The sequence below is a fragment of the Lygodium microphyllum genome, chromosome 19, assembly GCF_053477565.2.
Source record: "Lygodium microphyllum isolate KBCC chromosome 19, Lygodium_microphyllum_v1.1.10, whole genome shotgun sequence".
Taxonomy (NCBI): Eukaryota; Viridiplantae; Streptophyta; class Polypodiopsida; order Schizaeales; family Lygodiaceae; genus Lygodium; species Lygodium microphyllum.
The window spans coordinates 4,897,090-4,920,385 of NC_141153.1; the positions used below are offsets into that span (position 1 = coordinate 4,897,090).

General features: G+C 38.8%; 1 protein-coding gene across 1 annotated transcript in view; it reads right to left on the minus strand.

Annotated features, from left to right (window-relative positions):
• Positions 1–23,296, minus strand: part of ATSTE24 (Peptidase family M48 family protein) — a 63,156-nt gene that overhangs the window by 37,261 nt on the left and 2,599 nt on the right. Inside the window, exons 2-6 of the mRNA XM_087701002.1 lie at positions 9,364–9,511; positions 8,958–9,042; positions 8,725–8,820; positions 8,528–8,593; positions 8,295–8,393 (exon numbers count right to left, since the gene is read on the minus strand). Of these exons, the coding sequence (XP_087557128.1) occupies positions 8,295–8,393; positions 8,528–8,593; positions 8,725–8,820; positions 8,958–9,042; positions 9,364–9,511 (494 nt within the window). The remainder of the gene's footprint in view (positions 1–8,294; positions 8,394–8,527; positions 8,594–8,724; positions 8,821–8,957; positions 9,043–9,363; positions 9,512–23,296) is intronic.

A 23,296-nucleotide genomic window follows, 5' to 3' on the forward strand; every position in this document is an offset into this window, starting at 1 on the left:
TATCTACAAGGCAAATCCAATTACGTAGTAAATGTTGTAATCATGATTTGAAAGAAACCTAAGGACAACAAATGTTATCACCAAATCTGACATTGCTTCGTGCTGTCCAAACAGTCCACATAAACCCAAATTCATTACAAGCAGAGATGTGTGCATGTATCACATGGCACCTTCAGAATCTACTAACAAGCAGATCTTCTGTATTAAACTTTTCATGGCCCGGATGGCTGACCAATCACTGAAAAAAGTGCATAATAATAAAATCCCATTCAGGATCAAAAATAGAAGCTTGAACAAATATTCTGATGTCCTCAAATACTCTGAACACATATTCTGATGTCCTCGAGGTGAAATCCATTTTAGGTCATACTTTGTTGTATGTAGTCTCTCTTTGCAAGGATGGCAAGATAATGAGCATACTTTCCATAGCAAATATCCTCAGTGATAAACAATCAAGATCCAAGACAATGGTATACTGAGATTTTTCTCAAAATTCCTTCAGGCTTGATGACAATTCATGAGGGTAACAATGGGAGTTGAGAGCTCGACCATTAGTGCATCTACTACATCCTCTATATGCCGTTCTATGAAATGATTCCTTAGAGACTCTTCTCCAAGTCTTTTTGGCTTGATAATAGACAAATCAAAAAGAGTGGTGATAAAGTCCTTTTTAAGGAAGGCCCAAGGAAGCAACTCTCTCTCTCTCTCTCTCTCTCTCTCTCTCTCTCTCTCTCTCTCTCTCGTGAAGGGCAACTGTATTAATTACCAAAACACAAATTCAGAAATACAACATGGCTACAAGAACATACAGTCTATATTACCCACACAAGAACCAAAGAAAGTGTAATGTGCCAAGAAAGGAAATCTTATGGAGGAAGAATATCTACTAGCTCAGTAATGTCAAGCTGCCAATGACAAAGGCCTCTCAAATGCGCAATATAGCTCTATTCTCTAGAAGCGAAATAAAAAATGAATGCATTCTGCATAGTCCATATGTGTCAACAGCTCCAGAAGTGCAAAAAGTGAAAGAGAACTTTCATATGTGGCTGCACAAGATCTAAGGACTTGGCCTGTCCAAAAACCCAATACTTTGGAAACATCAACACACTTACCACTTGTGGCCAAATAGCACACACTAAAAATAAAACTTTTCTCGCCACTAGACAAGAAAGAATTTGTATAAGGAAATTGAAATGGTGTCCCATAAATAAGGATTAGCCTTTGGGGACGTGAAAGATTCAACAAACTAATCTAAAAGACGTGGCAATAGCACTTGTTTGCAGGAGAGAAACAAACACATTGATCAGCCCTAGTTGTGCTGTTTTATTCAACTTTGGTCTCTCTTGCTATCTGCATTCTCACAAAACAAGCTTTGAAACGGCCAGCAATTCAAATCTTCCTGAGTTTGCTTGCTCACGATCAAGAGGGGGATACCAAGTAGATTTGGCAAACAACAATCTCCAAGAATGCAACAAATGACTCAACAGCCCAGAAGATTTAAGATGAATAGGCTGTTCAGCATTAATCACATGCCACCATGATGCAGAAGCCCTGGTGTTTCCATGCTTAATACATTGGTCTTCAAGGAAAAACCTCGCAATATTGCCATCCCTCACAGAAAGCCTAAAATAGAGCCCAACAAAGAGCAATCATATGTGTCTCCAGATGCAAAACAGCCACCCCTCCCATTCTTTTCAAAGCTCGGACATGATTCCAAGAGATCCAAGAAATGCCCAACCGCATAGAATCCTTCTTCCAAAGCCCAACAAAGAGCAATCATATGTGTCTCCAGATGCAAAACAGCCAACCCTCCCATTCTTTACAAAGTTCAGACATGATTCCAAGAGATCCAAGAAATGCCCAACCGCATAGAATCCTTCTTCCAAAGCAAGAAGCAAAGCGACCGAATGATTTTCTCACATACAAGACTTTGACCAAGGAAGCAATGGTAAATAATATGAAATCATCGGTACCATAAAAGTCTGAGAAACTTTCAAACATACACAGAAGGGCTAGGCTTGCATTTCTAGTATACAATCTTATCTATAATGCATGTGGAAATCTAGTCAAGCAACTACTTACCCAATACATTTACCCCCCAAGAATAGCCCAAATGCTTGGAAACCATGCCTTTTGGAGACACCTCACCTTGCCAACCCAAGGCCTAGAGATCACTTTCTATGCAGCTAATAAGAGCTCGATTTGGAGGCATTACTGCAAAGTCCTAAAGCAAGGGCAACCAAGTCCCATATTTCCATTGCTCTCCAGATGTTAACATGATCAACCTTCAAAACATAAAAATGTCATCAGCCAAAGCTTGGCAACCAGCTGTTTCATCGTCGGAGAGAGACCAAGCACCTCCCCATTAGCTGCAGAGTACGACAACATCATTAAAATGGGATGAGTGGCCAGAGCAAAGAACAAAGGACTCAAAGGACAACCTTTCCTAATAGATTGACGAAGAGGAAAGGTTCGACCCCACCATTAAGCAAAACTATGGAAGAAGAGTCCAAATTAATAGTATAAATTAGAGCAAACATTTGAGGACCAAATCCCATCCATTGCATTAGTTGGGCCAAGAAGGACCATTCCAGAAGGTCAAAAGCTTTTTCAAGATCCAATCGAACCATCACCAATTCTTGATCTGTATGATATGCATAGTCTATCTCCATTTTAATTCAAGATATTATGGAGAATATTCCTTCCTATGATTAATCCATATTGTGCCGGATGCACAATATCAAGAAGGTACTCATGCAATTTATTAGCCAAGACTTTCATAAAGATCTTCTACACACTGCCCATCAAAGAATTCAGTCTCCAATGCTTGAAAGCACAAGGGACCCAAGAGGTAATGAGACACCCCTACAGCGCATCCTTGTACAATACTCAAGGCCCTACGCCACTTAGTTTCACCCAAGCTACATCCTAGTCATGGATAGGTACTTAAGGTATCAATTTCATGATACCCTCCTTCCAAGAGACTTGCATCTTTCCTGTCATCCAAAGTTGCTAATATAGAACAGTCAAAGGCATGGCCAATTGAGTTGCATATGTCTCAAAGAACTCATTTGTGAGACCATCCCATTCAGGACTCTTTAGGCAAGTGCAACAAAACTTCCATCACCTCATCTTGTGATATGTTTGCATCTAATTGTCTATCTTTATCTAGCACAAATTAATCTTTAACTAATTTACAAAACAAAGAACGCGGTATCAAACTTGTATCTGAAAAAGATAGCTACAATTCAAGTAAATTCATAAAATAATATTTGCACATATGCACAAAAGCTTGAGGATCTATAACCATTTTACCTATAGAATTACTTAGCTTGACCACATTTCCCTGGCAAGGAAGCATATAAACCACGACATAAATTTATGGGATTGGCAATTATTATCTTGCAATCCCTTTGATAACACAGCAATTTTAGCCTAGGGCTAAGATCGCAATTTAAAGTATCTATGAGTAGTGATAGTCTCACAAAAAGCAGGAGGTGGTCTCACAAAGAGTCCAAATAGAATGCGCCAAAGCTAGGAGCTTCTCTACAACTTGCAATCTCTATCTCCAAAGTGTAGCATGATGTAGTCCATAATGCCTAGCTACCTTTGCAAATCCACTGTGAATTGATTCGATAACTATCTCACATAGCCATCTTGTAGAGTATCATTCCTACGAGATGTGCCTTTGAAAGGGCAGACTACATGTATAGAAGCCGCTTCTGTACCTGTGTAACACCGAGTAAAAATGACTAAATAGTATCCTTGGAGTCAAACTTCATCTGCTCAAGCTATCCATAGAGGATCATTGCACGCATGGTGGAAGGTGCTTCGTACTACATCTGAAGCTTTGACAATACTTCAGGAGATGTGCTACAAGAGGTAACTGCCGACAAAACTTATTTAGAAATACATCGAAGAAGAGAAAAATAGGCACGCGCATCATCCAAATCCCATGGAACCACACTTCCTTATGGTTGTACTCATCAAAATGTTCGAGAAGTAAAAAAGGACACTGAGGACAGGGAATAGCTCCACAAACAACATACCAAATCCACCTCTGCATAAACCAGGCTTTCATCACAGCACTTCATGTAAGATAGTTAAGTGCATGTAACTTATCATCTGTAGAAGTGCATGAAGGAGCCATCTGGAGAGGATAGGAAGAGAAGATAGAGACTAGAGGTATACGACAGGGAATACAGCCAACCAAACAAATACCACACAAAATAAAGTTCACACGCAGCATTCACAGGCTGATCACAAAAGTACAATGATGTCAGTACCAAAAACTGCAAGAAAACAGTTAGAAGATGTCGCCCAACAATACAAAAGTGTCAAATGCTGAAAACACAAAAAATCTGGGTAAAAAACAGCAGACGACAGCAATACAAGAGCCACCAAATGCAACAAAAGGGTCACAGCCTGAAAATGCAAGTCCTATTGAGGCTGATGTCAGCTGACACTGCATTAAATGCAGCAAACGGAAAGCAAACAAGTCATCTCCTGATCAACAAATATGAAGGCCTGAAATCAGCAGAAAAAGTAGCAGCAGGAACCTAGATCCTGCAATCTGATACCATGTCAAAAGTGGTGCAACAATGGAAGTATAGACAAGTGCCGAAATTAACTGCTGAACACAAGACAAAAGAGAAAGAAAACAAAAGAACACTACAAAAGAAGAGAACTCAAAGATGTGCTCGGGAAATGGAATCCATATACCAAACACAAGATAGTCGCATACAACAATGAGTCACTAGTTGTGAAGGCACTAGCACCAGCTCCTCTCTCCAACAAGAAGTGCACCTACTAAATAATGATGATGACTGAACAAGAGGAGGAGCCCCACAATAAATAGGCACAAAATAGGCCATAGATAGTAGCTAGGCTGGCCAACAAGCATAAAATGCCACATAAATCACTACAATAATGCCTAAAATGATGATAATGTGCCCAGCCCTAATAGGCATACACAAACTCGCACATGAGTTGACAATCTTGCTAACACAAGATACTTAAGCACCTCAAACACCAAAGGGAAGTGATCAAAAAGCACCTATCTTTGTAAAACCTAAATTTCAAAAACCTCTAACAAAAAAGAATCATCATACATGGCATATATGCAGTCCAAACAACTCCAGGTTTCTAAGTGCTACATTGAATGAAAGATATAGCCATGGTCAAGTGGAGATAACCAAGACCATAGATCCTATTTCAACACCACAATGCGAAAGCATTCCAATCCTCGCATTCAAACCCATCCATCAAGCCATGTCTAAGTAGACTGAGATGGATCCACACACATATTGAAGTCCCCCATGATAAGACTAGGCCCTCCAAGAGAAAGGCATGATCAAAACTGCCACCATAATTCAAGACGGCTAGAGACGTTATTGGAAGCATACATACCAACCAGCAATAGTACTTCTCCATCACATGTAATCTCAAGGATAAGTAATCTATCCGATACATCTCTCATAATTAATTAACATAGGTTCAAGCTTCTCATGGATAATTAGCAACACACCAAAGTGAGTTTCTGTAGGAACACAAGCATAAAAGAGCTTGAAACCATGACAGTGCAAGATTCTTCCCGCTTCTTTGTAACTTTTATGCTTCGTAGCACACAAAACATGTGAACCATTAGAATGCGAAATTCGCCACATAGCATTCTCTTTGCCACACGAGCAAATACTACGGACATTTCATGTAGCCAACTTTATGAAGAACGGTAAACAAATCAAGTTTGAGGCTAAAATTACCTCCCTTTGGCCTTAGTTGCCAAGATTTTGAAAAACATCCTCATCCAAAAGGCAGATAAGATAGAAAAGCGTTCTTCCCATCACCATGCATATTGGACATCAAGGGCTGATGCAAGACTATGATGTGGATATCTTTGATCCCACGAGTAATCACTTTACCGCATTTATCAAAAACAAAACGTTTAAGAGGATAAAATGATGACCCCCTCCGTGACCTAAAATTATAGGCCATCTTAGAACCCCCCCACGGTGCTATGCCAATAACCTAAGGACAATATTTATCCTTACAAAGTACACAAGGCATTTGGAGCAACAACCAAGAATCCACCTTGTAAGACATCATCAAGCTTTTTTCCCTTCTTGGAATGCACCGCACTAGTCTTCAGTGTCTCGACTTCTTTCAAGCACACATATAGAGGCCAACCCTAAGACTTCTAGTACATAAACCTATCATGAATGAAGACATCCAATCAAGCAAGATATCTCAAGTGTCCAATAATCCCTCCACAGGAAACAATTCCACCCTACCAAACCAAAGCATGTAGGTTTCATTGTACAACTGATGAGAGTGCACTCTTGAACATTCAAAAACGATATACGAAGGCAAATAACAAAGGCCTAAAGGGGGCTATTCCTAACCAAGGGATTGAGTGTGAGTATTCTCTTTAGTTAGATCCCCATTGAACACCATGTGAGCCACTCCTTCAAAGCTAATTATATCAATGAGGAAAATCGTTCCAAGCCCAAAACCTGTGGAAGATATTATTTAGTAGAAAAGACCAACTAATATGATCAAAAGCTTTTTCAAAATCAAGTTGAATCATAATAGCCTCCACACTAGATGCTTTTGCATGATCAATTCCCGATTGGACATTGAAGACATTGAGCATAATGTTTCATCCCTTAACAAAACAAGGTTGCCTTGGGTGCATCATTTGTGAAAAGATTTCTAAAGCCTGTTAGCGATTATCCTAGAAATGATTTTATACAACAATTCCATGAAAGCAATGAACATGAGGGAATGGAGCCTCGGGTAACAATTGAAGCACTGTAATCTTCTAATCACATGGGATCTGGTCCATTCTCCAAACTAGCTGCCAAAGGTGAGCGGGTAGATCATTGACCTCATCAATGTAAGTTAAGAGCAATTCATTTGGCAAATCATCCCATCTGGGGCTTTTCTTGTATGGAAGATGAGACAAGACCACCTCCACCTCAACAATTTCAGCATCCATAAAAGCTGCCCATTCCAACTTAACTTGGTCCCTTGCCATGTCCACCACATAATTGCATAGCAGTAATTACAGCATTTATAAGACTTTCTAGTGTGCCCAACAAAGTTTTATAGTAATCCAAGCACATGTGAATGATGGATTGAGGCTTATCGACCATAGCCCCTTGAGGATCCTACAGCTGGGCCATGTTTTATCATGCATATTTATGAAGGAGACCAGCCAAAAAATCATGAGGGCATTTATAAGGCTTTCTAGTGAGCCCAACAAAGTTTTATAGTATTCCAAGCACATGTGAATGATGGACTAAGACTTATCAACCAAAGACCCTTGAGGATCCTATGGCCGGACGATGTTTTCTCATGCATATTTATGAAGGAGACAAGCCATGAGTCTAGTAGTTATAGTCACACATGCATGTAATCTAGCCAATAATTTACATTATTCATATTGCTTATCCTAAAGGGCTCAAATGCTGCCTTTGAACCACTCAATACAAGCGCCCAAGTCATCAGAAGTTTCCCAAGCTTATTGTGCAAGATCATTGACTGTAAGCACATTCAACTCTTTGTAACCTTGTCAAACTTTGATATAGATCCACAAGTTTTAAGCAGTTGTTTCCTTTTATGCCTCATAGATCACTTAAGCTTTCCTGGTGTGAACTCTAAAGTGCTCACTTGTATCTAGCACTCCAGGAGGTGAATTGTGTAACCTTTGTTGCAAACCCTGTTGTGTCTTGGTTACTTCAAAATCGATCAATCCAGTTGAGGGTGTAAAGCAAAAGGCAGTAACTGATAACCGAAGAGTTGTAGAACTCTTGAAGTGATTTCTGTTTGCAAAATTTAACCAGTCGTATACTACCAGCAGCTACAGAATGCCTCAAAACCTTGAAAACAACTCTTCAAGTGTGTGCCTGCACACACACACACGATTCATAAGCCAACCTTGTGCTTATGGTTTCTCTAGAAAATGTCCATGCCTGCAAAATCACATACTTACCTCAAATTTTCCCTCAATTTTTGTAAAACCCAGCTTACCTCATTTTATACTCTCTCTCTCTCTCGCACACTCGCGCACACAGAATGAGCAATTTAAAGCTTTAGTTATTCAGACAATGGTTGGCACACTATGCCTCTCATGCTTGATGCATACATATTCGACAGACAATTGAACCAGAAGAGGTTGCCATATAACTCAAGGAAATTCTGGCAGACACTAATACTAGCAACAAACTCAAATAACATAAAGCTGTACAAGTACAATTAGAATTATGGAAGTGAACTCAAATAGCATTACGTACCTGAACAATTAATATTATTGCAGCTACAACAGGTGGACCAAGCAGAACCATGAGGCCCAACCCAATGATCATATCTTTGCAGAAGAGCCATATTGTTTGCTATCACAAGTTGATAAGAACAAACATTAGACAGAGTGACAATATGCATGTACAGTTAGTTGCATCCTCAAGTAGCACAAACGAAAAATAAACAAAATGTTTGTCAGAGATAGTAAACTAAATTCATGTTCTACCTTGTTAAACCCATGGCGCGCCTCTATGATGAAGGTAGAATACAAAGAGAATGGAAGCTCTGTCACCTATCCAGGTTTCACATGGCTTTTAAACGAGAGAAATAACTTGCGTAGCACTAATCCTTGCTTTTACATCCATAAGACCATCAAAAGGGAAAAAAAAAAAGAAGAACCAAAAAATCTAAAGAAGATGTTACCTGTGACCAAATTGTTGTGGCACCCAAAAAGGCAAGGGTATGATAAATTTCATTGCTCGGGTCAAATCCAAGTCTTTGCACAAATGCACCGGATCTCTGTAAGAGCCAAAGCATTACCATGCAAGCTTTGACAAAATGGTGTCTCTAGTGCACACACATGCATGCACACTGCACACCCACACATGCACTACACACAAATAAGACAGGCCAATACAACACTAATTTGCAATTACCTCCCAAAGCCAGGGCAATGCACCGACCAGTAAAATAGTTGAGTCCTCAAAGATGGTGACAGCCGCATGAATAAAATGAAAATAGCTGACACAATAGTGCAAACATGAAAATCAAATAACTAAAGATACATAAGCAAAAAACAAAATGTCAATACAATAGACACAGACAGTCTTTACAGCATCGCAAACAAGAAAACTACAACTGAACCTAATTCTGGAACTATTTGAACTAGAGAAAATCGATCATTTTCCATTCTCAGAGGATAACTTGAACTGCAGTCAAGAAAGGTCTAATCTAAGTATATTTCAGCTTCCACAGCATAGAATCTAGAATCACATTTTTCTTGCATGATTATGAAGGATAATGAAGGGGAAACATGTTAAGTTAAACCACGACTGCATTTACCTTTTATCTAAGCTGTATGCACGGGCTTTCTCAAATTTCTCTTGGCTAACAACCCCCACCAGTGGAGCAGGAAGGGTGGGACGTTTTAATGCAAAGTGTTGCCGCAAATCCAGGTATGTCTCAAATAGATACATGAACACCATAAAACCTGTAACCAAAGATTGTGTGTCTATCAGTCACCAAGTAGGAGTAAAAAGCATCCCAAATCAAACTTGTTTTGGCACTTATCATGCATCAACAAGCTCTCCGTCCTTCATGTAATACAGAGTAAATGGACCAAGAACAGCTTAGAATGGTTTCTTGACTTGACTTCAATTTGAAAGCGTAATGGTCTACTTTCATAAGCCCAGTCTTATTCTGATCCTAATTTATTTCAATGGCACTCTAAACAACAGTAAGCAGCAGTTACTAACTCTTCATGAAATCGTGTCAACAAACCCTTCCTTTGAGTTTGAACAAGGTAGTTATCATATTGACCACAAACAAGACAAAGACAACCCCACCCTTTGCAAGAACATAAAGTTTTGGTTATTAATAGAGGAAAGACTTGGAGTCCTGGAGAGACACATACACATATATTAAAACTAACTCCACACAGAACGTAAAACTAAAAAGCTGAAACTACTGGAGCACAAACAAAGCCAACTAGTCATGGGATTTTCATGGGGTAATATCACTTGACTACACAGATTATCTATCTACATACCCTCAAACAAAGGTCCAATATAATCCACACTGCAATATTTGATTGACTGCACAGCCCAGGTATCATAACTTTCCACTAGAATTTCGTTCCATATCCAACTGTATTCTCAAGAATCTCCTTACAGAATGGTGAAGAACTTCCAAGACAGTCTTTCGTTGCTGCAGTCATTCAGGTGGATGGACCCACTATTAGGCATCCAAATCCTTTGCTAGAGACCCCCTGCTCTAGTATCTCATATCGTAGACCAAAGGATGATTTCCAGGATCTCCTTTGGCTACCCACACCTAAGCATATGTTGCTGTCACATAAATTGATGTGATAATTGGTTAATGTCACGTTGTCAAAAGTGGATGCAGTGATGGAAACATAAACATGTGCTGAAATAAACTGCTGAACACAAGACAAAAGAGAAAGGAAAGAAGGAACACTGAAGAACACAATACAGATGAGAACTCATATGTATGCTCGAGAAATGGAATCCATATATCCAACACAAGACAGTCGCATACAACGAGTCATTGGCTGTGTGGGCACCAGCACCTACTCCTCTCTACAACGAAAGATCCACAAGTGTGACAATGACTGACTAACTGACTGACTAAGGAGAAAGAGCCTCAATAAATAGGACAAAAATATGTCCTCAATATGATCAGGTTCGCCAGCGATAAATGCTATAAATATGACCAAAATGAAGACCGTAAAGAATGCCTAAAATAATCTAAATAATGCCCAACCCTAAAGCATGCATAGACTCACACATGAGCTGACATATCTGCTAACACCCTCTCAGATCATGGGTGAGCTGATACAATACAATGGTACAATGATAAGGAATCATAAACCATTTAATATAGAGTCACCAAGTAGAACCATAGATACCCAAGCAAAAGGTGTGCAAGCCACCACCAAGGTGCCTCCAAGAAAACCTGATGTCGATGTCGATGTCGATCGTACTAGCACTTGGAAAGAGAGAAGATCACACCATATCTCTGTGTTTGTCCCAATGTCTCTCAGTAGCATGCATGAACATCTTGTCAATAATGCCTCTAGAACATATGTGACCATGGATTCCCCACCTTCTGCCAAACCATCAAAGTGTCCCCTCATGTGAATTCATGACTAGGAACCAATCCCGTTCTCTGTCAAACAGCTCATCATGAACCTGGATATCAATACCTAGCTCCAAGATTTGAATCTGCCAAACTTCAATTGATGCATCAAGGAAGTCCCCCTCTAGATCCTATGCATTTGTATAGATGTATAGATGAGATGCGGCTGCCCCATCTCTCCACCCTCTCACACTCTCTCTCTAGCACCGGAGAGTCGTGAGGAATGCCATTACCACCACCACTAGTAAGAAACACAAGAAGGGGCCATCAATCCCTTCCCGCGATCTGAAGAAGTTTATCCTTTCCACACATTGGCCCTCTCTTTGGCAGAGGATTGAAGTCTAAGTCTGAGGCAGATGATGACTCGTCGGAGAAGTCCGCATCCCACTTCTTCTTCTTCTCCTTTTGCTTCCTATAAGCCACTAGCTCTTTGCAATCCTTCTATAAATGACCTTTCTTCCCATAGTAGTAACACTAGGTCCTCTTCTTCAAACCCCTCTCTAAAGCTGCAAAAGCCTCACCGGAACCTCCATAAGATGATGAAAGCCGCCCCTATAACCACAAAGACGCCTCATGCTCAAGTAGCATCAAGATCATGAGTGTAAAACTAACACGAGTAGATGATGTTTGCACCCTCAAAGCATTCGCCACTCCATCAAACACCAAGAGTTTGGAGAGGACGAGTCCAATAAGATGATCCTCTAAAAGTACATACTGCATTTGCCGAAGCTCGTCTAGGATCTGGGTCACACGAAGTAGAAAAGACTGGACAGTATCTTTGGCCTCAAATGTAATTTGTTGGAGCTATCTGTAAAGAGTGACTGCCCTCATGGGGGAAGGTGCCACGTACAGCAGCTGTAGCTTTGTCCATACCACGTACAGCAGCTGCAGCTTCGTCCATACTTTTGAAAATATCTTACAGGAGGTAACCACCAGTCTTTTAGAAATATACTAAAGCAAGGCCAAGTAGGCACATGCATCATTCGAATCCCATGTAAGCACCGCTTCCCCATGGTTGTCTTCATCAAAATCATCCGATGTCAAAGTAGGATGCTGAGGATGAGGAATAGCTCCACATACGACATACCATAACCACTTCTGCACAAACCAAGCTTTCATCACAGTAGTCCATGTGAGATAGTCAAGTCCATGTAACTTATCATCAGTGGATGTGGCCGGAGAAGCCATCTATAGAGGATAAGAAGATAAGCAGAGAAAAGAAGGTATTTGGAGAGGGGACACAGCCAAACCACAAGCACAGATTGCAAAAAATGAGAGTTCACATGCAGTGTTTACCCAAATCTAGCCAAAACAAAAAGAAACCTGCTGCAAAAAGCCAAAAAACAGCCGAAAACTACTTGAAATAGCAAAAACGGCCTGCTGATGCATTCGCCCAGCCAGGAAGAGATGCAAAAACACCAAAACGTAGGCTGGATCAGAAACACATGCAACAGAGGTGCTACCGCAGCTGATGTCAACAAACACGGCATTAATTGCAGGAAAACATGTCGCCTTGTTCAGAACAGCAATTGCTTGATCACAATGGTCAAAACAATCATGAAATCAGTAAAGAAAACACAACAAGAGCACAGAACCTGAAATTTGATACCATGTTAGAAGTGGATGCAGTGATGGAAGCATAAACATGTGCTGAAATAAACTGCTCAACACAAGACAAAAGAGAAAGGAAAAAAGGAACATTGAAGAACACAATACAAATGAGCTCAGATGTATGCTCAGAAAATGGAATCCATATATCCAACACGAGACAGTCGCATACAACAATGAGACACTGGCTGTGTGGACACTAGCACCTGCTCCTCTCTCTAGCAAAAGATCCACAAGTGTGATGGTAAGTGATTGACTGACTGGGAGAAAAAGCTTGAATAAATAGGACAAAAATATGTCCTCAATATGATCTGGTCCGCCAACAATAAATGCTAAATATGACCAAAACCAAATAAAGACCATAAAAATGCCTAAAATAATCTAAATAATGCCCAGTCCTAAAGCATGCATAGACTCACATATGAGCTGACATATTTGCTAACACACATTACAAGGAAACATCATTAGGAGTTGTGATTGTGTGTGTACTCTAGAAATATACGCATATAGGGTTCAAAGGGGCACAACTAATAGCAAACATAAGTAATCTGCGTGACCACAAGCTAGGGCCAACTACTGTACAAGTCACAAGCCAATCAATGCATATGAACTTGCGACAGACCCAAGTGGGGGGGAGATGTGATAGACATGCACAACTTGCTAGGGATGAAGGTAATTAAGCAGAAAAGAGGACCGTGCCAACAGCTTATCCACTCTCCTCTTCACTTTGCTTTTTTAGTTCACCCTAACTACAGATCAAACCAGCAACCAAGAAACCTTTGTCTACCATTGGTATCAGAGTAGACTCTAAAACGAGGAGGGATTAAGAAAAAGTACTTTGTTTTTGCCCACAACCACTTCAAACAGCAAAACAACAGCAGAAAAAAGAAGCAACAGCAGAAAAGGACAGATCGACAGCAATAAATGCTACCGCTGGGTCAAACCAAGCCATGTGGACCCCTTCTGGACTCATCACATCTGCTTCCTGCATCAAAAGCAAATGCAACAACCACCTGCAATAGCAACCGCAACAGCCTAAACTGCGGCAAACAGCTTTGACACTGGTCTGAAACAGTCACGTGGTACATCAGGGAGTTAAGTTGACTACAACAGGAGTGAAATTGACTGCTCGAACAGCATGCATGACTGAAGATTCCTTGTTGTAAGTGCATTAAGTGCAGAGATTTGACAAATGCAATCTGCAACAACAGTAAAACAACAAGCTGGAGCAAATTTGGAGCATGGAAATACACCAATGCGGTTCAATATCATTCACAAAACAGCAGCAGCAAGCTGATTTGTTACTGGATCAATATCAAATCAGAGTTTGGGCAACTGTTTCGAGCCAAATTGAGAAAAGGTGTTGGGTATTCACAGAGTAACAAATTACAAGAGGAAGTGTTAACTTGTGCATTTGTTTGGCCAATGAGTTCAGTTTTCTTTATTTTTCCAATACCAATTTTTAATGTTGGGGACGAAGAAAGAAAAAATTGAATAACAAAGTATTGAGGGATTAGCCTATGACCGATCGACAACATGACTTAGAAGAGACCAAGGATAATTGGGAGAATTGCGTCACTACCTAGGAGTAATATGAATTATTGACATATCAACTATACAACATAGAAATGCAATGATAGAGTGTTCATGCAAACACCAGACACAATGAAATCACAATTGACCACATTAATGGAATTAGTTCAAAACAATAAGGGTAAAGAAAAAGAAATTCAAGACAAATTCCACCCCATCAACACAAACACCCCTACTACATCAAAGGATATTGGCAATGAGAGTTTGAGCCTTTAGTTATTCCTCTGACGCTTAAAGTAAGGAACAGCCATTGAGGATAAGGGATAACCCTATATTTAAAGATAAGAAACCTCAACAATTGAAGTGGGAGAAAATACATAGAAACTAAGATGCAATAATTACATCTTGCAGAGTATCATAGACCTATTCCTACAGCAACCCCAAATCAAGAGGAGCCAAAGTTAGTGAATGAATCAAACATAGGTGAATTGATCAACCTTACACTCTATATTATTTTCTAATAATGTATAATTTGCAATGCAATGTTCTTTAAGAGAGCTCTCTCTCTCTCTCTCTCTCTCTCTCTCTCTCTCTCTCTAATTTTTTATGGCTAAAGTGTTTTTGTTTATGCTTAAGTAAACTATCCTTTGAAAATATTCATTTTATTAGTTTTTTTGTTTATGTATTTATAATTTACGCTTAAGTAGCCTATCCTTTGACAATATTCATTTAAATATTATTTTATTTATGTATCTATAACATGTAGCGTGATCCTTGGTATTACCAATTTATTGTTCTCTCTCTCATTGCACCTCAAAGAAAGCTCTTGCATCTAAACTTTGTCAATACTTTTATTCCTTTTTTTTCTTATTGTATTTATATCGTATTTGTTCTTAAAGAGCTCTCTCTCTCTCTCTCTCTCTCTCTCTCTCTCTCTCTCTCTCAACCAATTTAATTATTGGCTAGTGGAATTAATTTTCTAAGCACTATAATAATTATTAAATTAATATTTAAAAATTATTTTAAAATCCAGATAATGTTAGCAAATGTTATTAGAAGGCTGCGACTTGGCAAAACTTGTCTATGCAAGTGGAAAACCTTTTTAGGGGCTGTCGAAGTCTATTCCAACCATTGTAAAAAAGAAGGACACTATTAGCGAGCAAAGAGAGATTGCTAATGTGATTTGCAACCACCAGGGATCAATCCTACTGCATGTGACAGCATTTTGGAGCCCTCCAAGAGCAAGTGACAATAGCCCAAGGTCCTAGTGCAAATGTGAGTATCATAGTAGCCAAGAGTTTCGAAAACGGCAAGGCAGAAAACGAATTTCATATAAGTTTCCTACAATATTAATTTTTAGAAAACATCTAGAAAACGTTTCTTATCTACATAGTAAAAAATATGGGCTATAGAATACGTATACATGAAATATTCAAAGAAATAATCCTACCTATCCATTATCTATATGACTAATGATCAAATTATACACTATTAAGTATGAAAACAATATTAAACCTTCAAGAGAATAGGTGTTATTGACCGTTGTAAATCGCATTTCAATTTATAACTATTAACATCTTTATTAATAATTGTTAGTATAATATTTTAAAGAAAACACTAAATACCATTTTATGGCAAGCATAAAAGTGACAAACATGAATAAAATCGTAGATGTAACAAAGTGTTCAACAAGTCCAAAGCCTCATGAACCTTGTCAAATATTCAATACAAAAATGGATTATGGAAACTGCTAAAAGTCAATCCTAAGTGCTAGAGAATGTATGATGAGTCATGACTCATCCTGAATATCCTCCTCATTGTCCTCAATCTCCTTATCATCCTCCTCATCACTCTTGTTGCTAGAGTTGAAGCTCTCAAGTAGATCCTCATCAACTACAACAACACTTCTGCCAACTACATGACAAGTATAAGCTATTGTATCTTATAGCTTGAAGAGACATTGTAAGCTCCTTATAAGTTTGTAGAGTGAAAATTATCCACAAACTCCTTGGAAGTAATGTAACCTATCACGATTCATAAGTCCCAAGGTTTTAGATAGAGACATGATTACAAGGAGAAAAATGCCACTTTCAGATGCTTTCACAAGGAAAAAATATGCTTTCATGATAGGATATACTTTTGTGGGTCAAAATGTCACTCCAGCCACCCACTGACTTGTTTTTAATGTATAAGAAACGCCTCAAAAAGATAAGAAACATTTCTTACCTGTTTCATACATTTCCTACCTTAGGAAACACGTTTCCATACAACTATGGACAACATATAGGAGCCAATAGTCTTTCTAGTGATCCTAAGCTATAGATGACAGCTTCGATGGCTGTTTGAGTAGGGCAGCAGTAGCTTTTCAAAGCTTCTCGCAATGAAACTCTGAAATTTCTCTCTCTACAATATTGTCTTTCATCCCCCAACCATCTCTCAAGTTATCTTAGCATTTTAACACAGTTCGAACCATTAGAGGAAGAGATTTCAGTCAATTAGGGTTTGTTGACAGTCACCTTGGGATGCATGCTCAGAATTGAGGCCTAAAACTCAAATTCTAGTAATCGAAATTCAAGAATTTCAAGGAGATTCAAAAGGCAAACCAACCACTATCAGATTTGGGGCTGAACTTGTCTTTCAAAGAGCAAAGCGAATGTCAATTCCTAAGAAAACCAAGGGGCCAATTGGTTTGGAAGTTTGCTGGTCACTTTTAACGGCAAGAGCCACTTGAATTAGCAAAGGAGATTAGAGGATCTCAGTTGTACTCCTTCCATTTGCAATATAAGATAAAGAAATATTACAAGGGGCGGTAAAGTGTGCATTTTTATTTTACATGAATTTTATGATTGTTGTAATTAGTGTTTTATCAGATTAGTTACCACCCTATCCCAGGAGGAAGGCTAGTTTCAAGGTTCCATCGCCAAAATACCGTCAATTCTGTCAAATTGGTGGGCCGAGGTACCTAATTAAATATCAAAAGCTTTACTCTAGTGCTGAAATTGTATTCAGCTTAGCATTACAACAAGAATGTCTTCAAATAGTGAGATGGGATCAAGCAGGGATGATGCCTCTCAATATGAAATTTCACAAAGTGTTGGGAAAAATGCAATGCCTAATCTTGAATAAAGCACATGGCATGGAGAACAAGCTGATGATGTTGGTTTAGACCAAAATATGGGTCCTTCTAGGCCTTTAAAAGTTGATAATGAGCAGGAGGAAGAGAGATTTGATGACCAATGTAAAGATCAACTGAGAAGAACAGCTGAAATGTTTATGCAATTAGCAAATGATCCTCAGTTCATGCACTTTTTGAACCCCCTTAAAGGAGGAGGGTAGCAAAGGCAAGAAGAGGAAATCATCTTCACGAGCTTCAAGTAAGCAAGATGTACCGAAGCAAGAGCCAATACAATAGCATGATGTTTCAAATGTAGATAGTGAGCATAAGCAAATGATGCTAATGGGCAATTGATGCATATGCAAGGCCAACTTGAAAGTGCCAATCCAATCTTTTTTTAACAGCAAGGTATGCATGCAATTATGGGACAGTCGGATCACTTTGCTCATGACACTAGTTTTCATGCTATCATCGGTCAAGAACCGTATACAAGGATGTATGATACAACTCCTTATCATATGCAACAACCAATGCATAGTGCGCAAGGCCCAATGTATTCGAGTACAACTAGCAATACACATAACTCCATGTACAACAATATTGACATGGTGTTGGGGCACAAAGTGGCAAGTTTAGCAATGCATATATGCAACCCATTATGTTTGGGACTCATGGTATTAATGTTGGTCATGCAAATGCTCCATATAGTATTGGCCATGCGAAAAAATGCAACTAGTAATGCATGCAATGTATGGGAAAATGTATCATGATATGGCTAATATTATGCAATTCCCATGCACTCTCACATTGCAATGGTCCAAAGCATGTAAACAAGAATGTTTCCTAATGCATCTAGTGCTCCTAGCATGTCATGTACACATGAGGGGCTAGTCAACTGGATGCAATGTTGCATATTAGTTAAGTTGGAATTGCAACAATGTGAAAGTATAAAGCATCACAATGCTGCAAAGAAAGAAAGGCCTACAATCTAGTCGAGATTTCGAGGCAAGTAAAGTTTGAGGTAAAGTTTTCATATGCTTCTTGGTAAAGCTTCAACATTGTTTCACCAATAGATGCAAAGTGGAAGGAAGAGGTTGACTTGGCAAACCATCCTCAATTGTTGCAACTTTTACCAAGATGCATTTCACTTAGAGCCGATGAAACTAGCCTTCCTTCTTGGAATGGGTGGTGATAACCTAATTTAAGAGTCAATTACAGCAGTAAATAAATGCACATAAAATGAAATACACACTTTACCATGACATTCTTGGACAGTGGACTCCCTGTTGGCCCCAAAAATGATGCCCCTTGCGGTATTTCTTTAGCTTTCATTCAATTGGAAGGAGTACAACTTGAGATTCTTCAATCTCCTCCTACTAACCAATTGCTCTTGCTGTCATAAATGACCAGCAAGCCTTTTGGGTCATTTGCCCTTTGATTCACCCAAGACTTCTTCTCCAATTTGACCCTTGGCTGGCCAAATGCTGCCCCAAATCAAGTCGGGATGGGCTGGCTCTTGAAATCCCTTGATAATCTTCAATTATCTGCTGCTGATTTCAGTCCCTTGAGCCTTCAATCTCTAGCACGGATCCCAAGGTGGCTGCTAAACCCTAAATTCTGCTGTAAATTAAGGTTTACTGCAGAAATTACAGATCAGCCCACCAAAAATGGCTGAGATCTCCTCCGAATGGCTAAGAATTGCTGAGAATGGCTGAGCATAGGCTGAAGGAGATGAGAGAATGCTATAGAGAGAGAAAATTCTCAGATTTGTCGTGAAGAACTGATCAAAATCAGCTGCTGCCCTGCTGTACCAACCCCAAACAGATGCACCAACAACAATAGGAGCATCAGAGACTGTGATCTTCAAGAGAAAGTGCATCAGCAGCAATTGCCACCTTCCCAAGGTCAAGAATATGCAATCTCCATCACCAAAATGGTCTCCAATGGCTAGAAAATGGCCCCAAAAGCTGGCAGCAACAGTCCAACACCTCTTTCCAACAGCTCAAAAATGAAAAAACGAGATTTCCCTCTCCCTTCAGCCCTATTTAGCATTTCCCCCACTTGCATAGGAAAGTTTTGCCAAGTGACAGCTTTCTTAATCCATTTTCAGCAATTTCCAGTCATTTAATTAATTTTTAGAATTAATTAATTCTGAAAATTAATTCAGCCCTTAATCCATGCCCAGAAAATTGACCTTGCCATCCAAAAATTAATTGGCTAGGCCATTTGCAACCCAAAGTGGTCCCATGCATTAATTGACCCTTGGACAAGCATTAATCCAATAATTAATACCTAGTCCCTAGTGTCACCACTGACACTTAATGGCCAATTAATGGTCCTAGGGGCAAACTGACACCAAAATTCACCTAGAATCTAATAAGTGTGACTTACAACTTTTGCCTTTGACACCCATCTTTTTCACAAGGTCCTTCAGTCTTCAACTGTGAAAAAGTAGCTTGCACCTCACATGTGCAACACATGTGCATCTTTTAATTGCACATTTGATTAATCCTTTAATCAAATGTCAATTAAACATAAGCAAAGCATCAAATTTTCACGTCCTCATGACAACGGACTTTAGCTCAGGCTCATCAATGAAACCAACCTTTCTTCTTGGAGAGGGTAGTAATTCCTTGCTTAAGCACTTAATTACAACAATCAGCAAATATACATAAATTAAAATGCACAATTTGCCTTAATAATCTTGGACATTGAACACCCTATTGGCCCCAAAACTAGCGCCCCTTTCAACATTTCTTTACCTTAATTACTAATGGAATGAGTACAAGCTAAGATTCACAATCTCCTTTGCCGTTCCAAAAAACTTCTTTGCTATAGCAACAATCAACGATCAATTTGGGTCCATTGCCCCTTGATTTTTCATCTAGGACTTGTACAAATTGAGTCACCAACTGACCAAATGCAGCCCTAAATTACAATGAATGGACTAGTATTTGAATTCCCTGACATTACACAAATTTCAGGTGCTGAATTCAATGTACAATGCCTTTACCAATTGGCACAGGTCTTAAGGTGGCTGTCAAACCCTAATTTTTGCAAAAATTCAGGGTTTACAGTAAACATCTCTCTGTTATCCACCAAATTTGGCTAAGATCTAGTCAAAATGGTTGAGAAATGTTGAGATCTAAGAACGGGTTGAAGAAGGTAAGAGGAAGCCAAGATGAAAGAGAAATCTGATTCTTCGCAAGAAAACCCTAAATTTTGCATGTTGTCTACTCCATCCTGCATTTAATGCAATCACCTACTGCCAAGCACCTCCAAAACGTTGACACCTAATGAGCAATGCCATTGCCAGTCCCTAGAAGGTAACTCCCTAATATTCCTTGCTTGTTGAGGCCCCCAGATGACTGTCTTCTACAGCAATTTGTTGTTCTCTGATCACAAAATGGACCAACAGCTCTCTCTCTCTCTTCCAAGCTATAAAACTAACTAAATGGCTAAGATTCAACCCCCAAAACGTTTTCTCAATTTGCATGAGCATTTTTGCCAAGTGGCAGCCTTCTAAACCCATTTTTCAATATTATCTAGTCATTCATTTAATTTTCATAATTAAAAAATCTTGAAAATTAGTTCCAACCCTTCTAATCCTACCCAAATTTAAATGTGCCTATCCATAATTAAATTGGCATCCATAATTAAATTGGCTAGGCCAATTGCAACCTAGAGTGGTCTCCAATCTCTATTGACCCTTAGATTAGCATTAATTAATTAATTAATGCTAGTCCCTAATGTCATTACTAACACTTATTGGCCAAATAACTATCCTAGGGTCAAAACTAACGCCACCTGATCCCCAAAGCTCAGCTAATATAACTTATCACGATTTTATCTTGGCTTATTACCATGAAATAAGTGCCATGCGTATCATATGTGCAAACAACCTTACGCATTTGATTAATAACTTAATCAAATGTTGTCGACAAAATTAAAGCATCTCAAAATTTCACATCCTTGTGACACTCAGTCAAGTTCAGCAGAGCAAGGGTCCGAAGCATTGCCGAATGCTCAAGGGGAAGGTAGCACTTCCACTCCGCCAGTTGTGGACATCTCTCATATGTAGTGAATCTCGAATATATTCAACATGCATCCAAGGTACTGTACCAATAGTATATCTGCTATGAGGCCACTACTCAGTGTACTAGTCATAATGAGATATATGCACATGAGTATGAGTTTCACTCAAGCACTGAAACTATACTTTTGCATCAGTTCATGATCGGTAGGACATGAATTTTTACTTCAGCTTTGAGATCAAATTCTAATAACTTTCAGCTCAATTTTTGATTGGTTTAAAAACCGTTTATGGTAACTTTAGGGATTAGTTTTGCATTAGTTACTACTCAATTTTTTCAATTAGTTTGGAATCACATTTGAATCAATTTGTAATCAGTCCTTGGATCAGCAAGTGATTACTTAATGATTACATTATGCTCAATTTTCAATGGTTTACAACTAATTCCATGGACAATAACATGTTAGTAAATACCATTGACAGTTTCAGCTATGGTTTATGCAAAGTTTATGCTCTACTATGATTGTTAAATAAAAACAATTGAGAAACGGAAGTTATGGATGCATCCAAGGGGTTTCTAGCAACAATTCTCGACTAATTTTCAGTTTTGAGTTATGTAAATGCTAGCTATAAATTTTCAACAAGTTTGGGACATATGGCATGGTTGGATAGCAATGGAGCAAATGTTGTAACTGCGATGCCTTATGGAAATTCTAATGCAATAAGCTTTTCCTTCGGCACAGTACAATACAATTGAGGACAACTGCAAAGATTTCAAGGGGATGGACTGTCACAAGAACATGAAATTTTGTTATTTTGCTCAGCATTTGATTAAAAGTTAATAAAATCTATTAATATAACTATTTCATACTGTGGGACCCAAGACTTTAAGACATTAATTATTGCCAAAGACAAAAGTTATAATAAGTCATGCATAACAAGTACTAAGTGGTACCGGTGTCTGATTTGGACCTAGATCAATTTATTGGCCACTAACTTTAATGGTGACATTAGAGACTAAGCATTAATTAATTAATTAATTAATATCAATCTAAGGATTAATAAATGCTTAGCGATACTTGAAAAACTAATTGGCCCAACCAATTTAATTATTAACTGGTGGAATCAATCTTTTGAGCACTAGAATAATTATTAAATTAATTTTTAAAATTAATATTTTAAAATTAATTTAATAAGCTGAATAATACTGAAAAATGGGATCAAAAGACTGCCACTTAACAAAACTTGCCCGTGCAAGTGAAAAAAAAATCTTTAGATACTGATGGAAGTCTGTTCCAGCCAATGTGAGAAAGAAGGAAGCTATTAGAGAGCAAGGAGAGACTGTAAATGTGATTTGCAACCACCAAGGATCAGTCCTACAACATGTAATCGCAATTTGGATTCCTCAAGGAGCAAGTGGCAGCACCCCAAGGTTCTTTTGGTGCAATATCAATGTACAATAAGGGGCAACAATCTTTTAGATAGTCATAAGCTGTAGGTAACAACTTCCATGGCTATTTGAGCAAGACAGCAGTAGCTTTTCAGTGTCTCTGCAATGAAACTCTGAAATTTCTCTCTCTACAACATTGTCTCTCATCCCCCAACCATTTCTCAAGTTATCTCAATATTTTCCACCAATTTGAGCCATCATAGAAATAGATGTCAATCAATCTCTATTGTAAACCCTAATTTACAACAACAGAAATTATGGTTTCACAACGAGGCCAGCCAACATATCAAATTTGGAACTAAACTTGTTTTTAAAGGAGCAAGCCCAACCATTTCTCAAGTTATCTCAATATTTTCTAGCAATTTGAGCCATCATAGAA